The sequence below is a fragment of the Rhagoletis pomonella genome, unplaced genomic scaffold (genome assembly GCF_013731165.1).
Source record: "Rhagoletis pomonella isolate Grant_MI unplaced genomic scaffold, Rhpom_1.0 Rhpom_scaffold_00008, whole genome shotgun sequence".
In the NCBI taxonomy this organism is placed as follows: Eukaryota; Metazoa; Arthropoda; class Insecta; order Diptera; family Tephritidae; genus Rhagoletis; species Rhagoletis pomonella.
The window spans coordinates 18,179,713-18,187,719 of record NW_023458562.1 but is presented as its reverse complement, the minus strand read 5'-3'; the positions used below and the strand labels follow the sequence as shown (position 1 = coordinate 18,187,719).

Here is an 8,007-nt window from a genome sequence, read left to right as displayed (position 1 = left end):
GACTTGTGTTTTCAGAGCGCCATATGAAAAGCCACCATCCTCCTTGACTGCCTTAAAGGCAGCAGTTTGCCTCAGTTTGATCATTGCCTTTAGTATATTCAAAGTGCTGCGTGCCACACCCCGCTGAGTTTGTACGTTGATATAGTTGTAGTTAGAATTTACAGCCAGCCAAGTTGAGTTGCCAGTACTGAACCCGGCATTCTTTGATGTGTCCCATTGCATTGGCGAACGCTGTGCCTGTGTAGAGCCTGTGTCCAAATCAGTCATGCCAATTTCATCGCCCTTAAGTGATTTAGAAAAGATTTACATATGTGATTCGCTTTCTTCCTCAAAGAGTATCTCTTACGTTATAAACAACAGATGCGCCGGGCAATGCCTGCACCAACATCGTCATCGCATCCTTCTTTTCCACACCTATGCGTGTAGCTGGGCGGCTTCGATCATGGTTTCCTACATGCCAATTGGCCTGCTTGTGATTAGTCCACATAACATCCATCCACGATTTGATTAACCTTTCCAGTTGAGTTGCAGTGGTTGAGGTACGAACCTCAATTAAATTGAAATTCATTGGCATCTGGCTACCAACGTGGGTTCCATTCGAGATATACTCGCTCAAACTATTCATGCTCCCAAATGACTCTGCTAATTGGATTCTAAGGAGTAAAGTATTGGACTTATATGTAAACCATTTCACGTGGGTTAAATAAATACCTAGTATCACCGCCATGTTTTTCTGTGTATTCGTCTAACAACGCACGCCATTCGTATAACATTTCGCGATTTTTTGGCAAATCATCTGTATACTCTCCTCTCCTGGTCTCATCTGGAAAAGTGCCGTTTTCGTAACGCGTCTCAAAAAAGCAATGCACGGCATCAACGCGAAATGAGTCCACACCACGATCTAGCCAAAATTCTAAGGCCTCGGCCAAATATTGATGCACCATTGGATTGGTGAGGTTTAAGTCGGGTTGCTTGGTTAGAAAACGGTGCAAATAATATTGCTGGCGTACTTCATTCCATTCCCATACGGAACCTCCAAAGCCCTCCTACAAAAGACAATAGAGGACATGAAAGATCGCTCGCCAAAAAGTATATACTCGCATATTAACTTACCCAATTGCTTGGCTTCTGACGCTCACCCGTTTCTGGATCGATTTTAGGATCAGCCCAAACATAAAAATCATCGTAGCCATCTTCACGCCGTACCGACTTTTCGAACCACTCGCACTCATCGCTGGAATGATTAGGTACAAAATCCATAATAATTTTTATTCCCAATTGATGCGCCTTTGCAATCATTGCATCAAAATCGTCCAATGTGCCAAATATCGGGTCCACCCTGGTGAAATTAGATACATCGTACCCCATATCCGCCATCGGTGACTCGTAGATAGGCGAAAGCCACGTAGCGGTGATGCCAAGTTCCTTCAGGAATTCAAGACGAGACGTGATGCCATTCAGATCACCTATACCGTCGCCGTCACTATCCATAAAGGAGCGAGGGTAGATCTGGTAGAGCGCTGCGGATTCCCACCAGCCAACTTCGGTTGCCGCCGTAACACTGCAGACGCAGAGGACTACCGCTACTAGTAAGCACGACATCTCGATGAGTACTGATCGAATAGGCTATGTCCGGACTTGTTTTATATACTTCAACACACTTCGCGATAAAGGTATTTATCGTTTGCCGTTATTTCATGTATGGAATGAATGAAACGAAAGTGTTCTGATAATGTTTCGTAGTCATTGCTTGGCTAAGTGGATGTAGCGATTAGAATCGTCTCTGAAAAGAAGCATTTATTGCCAAATATTCGAGGTGCGTACTTAAGTGTGCCTTCAAATCGGCTGTTACATCTTATCAAAGCAATATATTTGTTGCTTGCGCTCTTAAGAGCGTGTCAGACGTTGCAATATTTCCTACTTTTCCATGCAATTCGCTGTCAAATTGAGAAAGAAAAAATTGTATTTCCATGTGTGAACAGCGAAAAATGCTTTTCTATCACCTTTCGGAAATCAGTTCCAAAAATTAATGTTACATGGTGCGACTGCAACTAAAATAGCACAAATAGATTTCGGAAATATATATCATGTTGCTCGTGCGGCTCTAGCAATTTTTATTTTCTGCTGCAAGTGCTGTCAAACTATTCGAGTGTTGCCGTGTGGAGGTGATCACGATTTTGTGAGAAATAATAACAAACAATTTAAAGAAAATATCTGACTTGCTTTTAGTTAACTAATTTGCGGAATTGAATTGTTCAGTTATAAATAATCAATTAATCTTCAAATTAAAAATAAAATTAATTATAATTAAGAGAAATATTGCCAGAAATTCATTTGCACACAACCAAAAAGCGATTTTTAAAATTTTGCGCTGCAATTCGCCCTTCGGAAATAAAAAAACCACTTTCGAAAGACACTTTCCTTCCTTTTCGAAATATATTGAATTTTCACGTCTGACACGCTCTTTAGAGTCAGAGTAGACAATTTTAAAACCGAGCGATTTTTCGTACAAATAAAAATTACTTAACAATCCAGGCACTCAATTAACCCTAGGCGCGTGAATTGATTGCATATAAGAGTAGTTTTGGCAATTTGTATGACCCAAAGGCCACCTGAAATCAGTTGATTTTATAGAACTTGATATATTTCTTTCCAACAGTGGTCGCAATTCAACAGGCAATGGAAAACCTTCGGGTGTATTTCTGCCATGCAAAAGCTACTCATAAAATCCTCTTACCGTTCGAAGGTGGTGCAGAACTGTAGGTCACACCATTCGTGCTACAACATCTAGTTGCACACCACAAATAAGAGTAGAAGTTCGGTCAAACACTTAGCAGCCCGTGCAGCAAAATTTAGTTGCAGTTGGGCAAAGCGCTAGCTCAAAAACGGCTGCAGAGCGGTACAGTTGAAATCTTTGGTGTGGTAGTTGCGCCGTCGTCAATGTTTCTCACAGTTAGCATGTGAAAGCTGAGAAGTAAATGGACAGATTTTCAATTCTCGTACAATACGAAAGTAGCGCCACGAGAAGATCTCCGCCTCTTAACATCGTTGGTCGTGAGTTCAAAGAAGACATAAATATAAAATTTATAAAACTAAAATAAGAAAAAAACAAGTAATTTTTAAGCAAACAGACAGCGCAACCGACTTCAATTTTCATATACAAATTTACGAGTACCGTAAATTTTTTCATGACCCAATGATCGTATTTTAAGTAATTTACTATGGGACCACCCTTGAAGTACCACCTTTCCGATAAAAAGAATTAACGAGATCTGTTCACGTGGTCCAAAGTTATGCGGTAACATACATAAAAAAATATTCCTCCTTTTTTTGTGAAGTCGGTTTATAAGAAAATATATTATATAAAATAAAGTTAAATCTGTAAAAGAAAAGAAAAAACGAAAAAATATCCATAAATGGAATCCAAAATTTTTTTTTTCTCATAAAAAAACTTATTGTCCCAGACCAGTCCAAAATAGAACCAGTTCAGAACGAGCTTAAAAGTTCGGCAGAGGGAGACAAGTGCTCCTATGTTGAAAGCAATGGTTTGGGATTTGTGAAGAATAAGGACGGTCCCTTCTCAAGCTAGTCGGCGGGAGTTCTGTACCAGTTTCATTTTCTGCCGGGAACAGTTTAACCGCTAAAACTGTTTTAATCAGTTTTTTGTTGTTCAGCATATAATGTTGATTCATGTGAGAAATCCCCAATCGCGTCGTTATATGTCGTTATATGTTACATCTAGTCATATCTGTTCGCGTGTATTGCTGTGATTTGCACTCCTCATTTTGGTTCCGCTATATAAAAAAGTAATTTTTTAGCAAAAAAACAAAACCGACTTCAATTCTAATATAAAAATCCAATCCAATATAGCGCGATCCAATATAGCGCGCCTCAAATCTTAAACATAATAATTTTGTTAATAATATTAATAAGAATAGCTTATTATTATATTATTTAAGAGTTATTAGGGTCGCTAAATTTCAACCTGAAAGCAAAATAACTAAGTGCATAATTGTTGATCCAATATGGCGCCTTAAATTAAAAGAAATGTGCTTAATTTGAAAAATATTATTTAAAAATATTGAGTTCTGTTTGGGTTTTTTAAGTTTGTATTTAAAATTCTTAAATAAAAATGCTATATAATTATAATATAATCATGTTTACGTGCATCTTACATGAAATTGGTTTAAAAAAAATTAATTTGAAAAAATCATCTTCAGAAAAACTTTCAATATTATATGGTACAAAATCGCGTCGTAAACAAAAGGTCGGACATGATCGGATTCAATATTTAGTCTTATTGTTTAATTAAACATAAATTTTTTGTTGGTAAATATGGTGAAAAATTACTTATGACTTTTTCTTTAAACTGCTTTTATTAAAAAAATTTCTTGAATTTTTCATTAAATACTAATCAGTTGAACATATTAAAAATTTTTTAAATTATATGTTATAAATACATAGAACTCACCTGCAGAAGAAAAACCAATTTTACAAAACTAAAATCGATCGCACCTATGGCTTTTGGCGTTCTTTTAAACTTTAGCATTACATTTTTACTTTCCAGAGCACTGCGTCAATTAACACTTTACCACTGATCTTACAAACAGGTGTAAAAGGTTCGAACCTGTATTGAACATATTTCGATAGCTGAAACATGATTTTAGCCAACCAAGGAAAACAAAACCCCCAAAATCGATGCTTTATTTTTGGATTTATGGGCACGAATTGGGGACCAAATATCACTGTGCGACTGGTAAATTTGTAAACATTTTTAGAAGTCGCAGCATTAGTACAAAACATACAAACTCAATCAGAAATCTAATTGATAAGTGTATGAAATTGTTTGCCAGATTGGGAAAAGCCAAATATTTTACCTTCACATGAGAGGGCTACCAATTCACACCAACTGCCCAATCGTCTGATACTGATTTTAGAGTGGATTTATAACTGTAATATCTAATGGAGCTTCATGACAATTTTATTAAAAAAATTGGAAAAGTCAAGAAGGTCTAGCGGTAGAAGTCATAGGTGTAATGTATTTCCACATTCCTCATCAAACTTCTGACTGGACTTTAGAGTGAAATAAACGTACGCGATATCATGAGCTAGTTAGCACGCTACCGCTGAGCCAAAGGTATCCTATAAACTCTTGCTGCGATAGCCGAGTGGCTAGAGGTAAGATCCTGGGTCGCACTCTAAAATATCTATATAAAAAAAAACACTAAAACTAATGATACCACATTTCTAATGGGTTTAAAAAAATCCATACTTTATTAATACTATACATACAAAATACTATTATCATATAAGTATTATCCGGCTACAAGAACCAAAAATGCATAGGCATCTACGCAGTCCACCGAAGAATAACCGCTTCATAGGGCATCAAATAGATACGTTTACTTAAATCAACTTTATCACTGAAATGCGAACAAGAAAATATAATAATTAGAAAAAATTTTATGCAATCTCACAATCGACTAAACTTACCCATACTTATGGGGCGAATATGAAGTGAGCAGCACATACTCCATTGTCTTGTTGGTCAAACCATCCAAGTATTCTATTTGGTTCCCAAAATTCGCTAGCAAACGATACTCCTCTCTACCAGCAGCAGTTCTAGAAAGGCAAGCTTAATTAAATTAATATAACCTTATTTCGGCTAGTTGCATCTTTGTTTGTCACAAACCTCACTATGTGAAAGATTTGCTTCGACAAAGCTCCATACGAGAAACCACCATCCTCCTTGAACGCCTTGAAGGCGGCAGTTTTTTTCAGCTTGGTCATTCCTTTGTAAATATTCAAAGTACTGCGTGCCACGCCCCGTTGTGTTTGTACGTTGAGGTATTTGTAGTTCGGATTGATTGGCAGCCAAGTGGAGTTGCCTGTGCTGAAGCCGGCATTCTCCGATGTGTCCCATTGCATTGGCGTGCGCTCTGGATCTCGGTAATTGTCAGAGTCTGTGTCCATGTCAGTCATGCCGATCTCATCACCCTTAAATATTGACAAACTAGTTTAATAGTGACATATGTAAGTCAGAACTTACGTTATAAGTGACCGATGCGCCGGGCATGGCGTGCACTATCATCGTCATCATATCCACTCTTTTCTCGCCTATACGTGTAGCCGGACGACTGTTGTCATGGTTGCCTGCTTGCCAATTGGCCGACCGATGCTTTGTCCACATAACATCCATCCACATTTTAGCGCGCTGTTCGACGTCCTCTGCCGTGGTTGAGGTGCGTAATTCAATGAAATTAAAATTCAGAGGCATCTGCGCACCGACGTGGGTGCCGTTGGCAATGTACGCGCTCAAAATATCAATTGGCGCATATGCTTCTGCAACTTGGATCCTAAGAAATAATGTATTGGATTTGTATATTGTGTTTTCTCATATCGCTTCTTTACCTAGAATCGCCGCCATGCACTCGCTGGTATTCGTCTAAAAACTCACGCCATTCATATAATAGTTCAACGTTTTCAGGCAAATTCAGTGTATGAATTCCATACCTGTCCTCATCTGGGAAGGTACCATTTTCGTAATGCGTTTCAAAGAAGAATGGCACAGCATCGATACGAAACGAGTCCACGCCGCGCTCAAGCCAAAATTCCAAAACCTCAATCATGTGCTTACGCACCATTGGATTGGTGTGGTTTAAGTCGGGTTGTTTAGCTAGAAACTGGTGCAGATAATACTGTTGGCGATCTTCGTTCCAAGTCCATTGCGAACCACCAAAAATTGCTTGCTGTAAAAGAAAGAAATGTAAAGACGACAGGTTCCTTGATAGAATAAAAATTCTTCCTTTTTCAATTGCTTACCCAATTGCTGGGTAGTTGCCGCTCACCCGTTTCTGGGTCGATCTTACCATCGGACCACACATAAAAGTCATCGTAGCCATCTTCACGACGTATCGACTTCTGAAACCACTCACACTCATCGCTCGAGTGATTTGGCACAAAGTCCATAATAATTTTTAGTCCTAATTGATGCGCCTTGGCAATCATCACATCAAAGTCAGCCAATGTGCCAAATATAGGATCAATATTTGTGAAATTGGCTACATCGTAACCCATATCCGCCATAGGAGACTCGTAGATTGGCGAAAGCCACGCAGCCGTGACGCCAATTTCCTTGAGGAACTCCAGGCGGGATGTGATGCCATTCAAATCACCGATTCCGTCGCCATCACTATCCATAAAGGAGCGAGGGTAGATCTGGTAGAGTGTTGCAGACTCCCACCAATCAACTTCGGTTGCCGCGGAAGCGACACCAGCGCAGAAGAGCACTGTTGTCAATAAGGGTACTACAGCACGGAACATCTCTGCAAGTACTAACTACGAAGGTACTGTCTTCGCTTGCATTTATACTTTATGAGCAGCGTTGCCGCTTTGGTAATTTGCTTACCAAAATTGGTAATATTTTTTCTTTATTTATCAAATTTGGTCATTTGGTAACTTATTTTTCGATTCGGTCCTACATGTAACATAGGTCAAAAAAGTTCTGATTTTACATTAGGAAGTGGGCAGTAAGCGTTTCCTTTTATTAAAATACCAGGTAATCCTGAAAGTTTCGCAAGACGAAAAAGTTCTTCGGCGTTCCTTGGTTACTAGAATTGGGTGAACTCTAACAAACTGCTTGAAAGTGGCTTTTGCTATATCTACCGTGTGCTATTCCAGAAGTCAGTTCGTTGCGTTCAAAAAGCTACAGCATTCAGTAGGGGACTTAACTTTTTCTATGTGTGAGTCGAAAGCTTTCAGGACTGCCTTCAAGCTTTGAATTTTTAGATAATTATATGTATGTTTGTCATGCCTGGACATATGTTGATTTTAAAGTACTCCAAAATCCCATGGTGCCAAGTCGGATGATCTCCGTGGCCAAATGGCATCCCCTCTACGGGGAAATTATGGGCCTAATAATCCTCTGTTGAAATGAACCGGATCCATGAAATCCTGTTGTGACTTTTAGCGTTCACGCAGATACACATATTATAGCTGAATAGAGCG

The 8,007-nt window shown here is 38.9% G+C and overlaps 2 protein-coding genes across 2 annotated transcripts in view; both read right to left on the bottom strand.

The window, feature by feature from the left end:
- LOC118745206 (maltase A2-like) overlaps window positions 1-4,170 on the bottom strand; it is a 14,537-nt gene extending 10,367 nt beyond the window's left edge. Inside the window, exons 1-5 of the mRNA XM_036478731.1 lie at window positions 4,165-4,170; window positions 1,114-1,626; window positions 712-1,046; window positions 347-653; window positions 2-282 (exon numbers count right to left, since the gene is read on the bottom strand). Of these exons, the coding sequence (XP_036334624.1) occupies window positions 2-282; window positions 347-653; window positions 712-1,046; window positions 1,114-1,626; window positions 4,165-4,170 (1,442 nt within the window). The remainder of the gene's footprint in view (window position 1; window positions 283-346; window positions 654-711; window positions 1,047-1,113; window positions 1,627-4,164) is intronic.
- Window positions 4,171-5,350: 1,180 nt separating this feature from the next.
- LOC118745132 (maltase A2-like) lies at window positions 5,351-7,323 on the bottom strand. The gene is made up of 6 exons (XM_036478660.1): window positions 6,823-7,323; window positions 6,412-6,749; window positions 6,050-6,356; window positions 5,693-5,997; window positions 5,494-5,622; window positions 5,351-5,423 (listed from the first exon to the last, which is right to left on the bottom strand). The coding sequence occupies exons 1-6, from the start codon at window positions 7,321-7,323 to the stop codon at window positions 5,351-5,353; spliced, it is 1,653 nt and encodes a 550-aa protein (XP_036334553.1).
- Between the last annotated feature and the right edge of the window lie 684 nt (window positions 7,324-8,007).

Bases quoted from the DNA above. Each gene is read 5' to 3' on its own strand.
- LOC118745132 (XM_036478660.1), bottom strand. From the start codon at position 7,323: ATGTTCCGTGCTGTAGTACCCTTATTGACAACAGTGCTCTTCTGCGCT. The intron at 6,357-6,411 runs GTAAAGAAGCGA...ATTATTTCTTAG, and splicing joins GTGCATGGCGGCGATTCTAG to GATCCAAGTTGCAGAAGCAT. The intron at 5,998-6,049 runs GTAAGTTCTGAC...TCAATATTTAAG, and splicing joins GCGCATCGGTCACTTATAAC to GGTGATGAGATCGGCATGAC.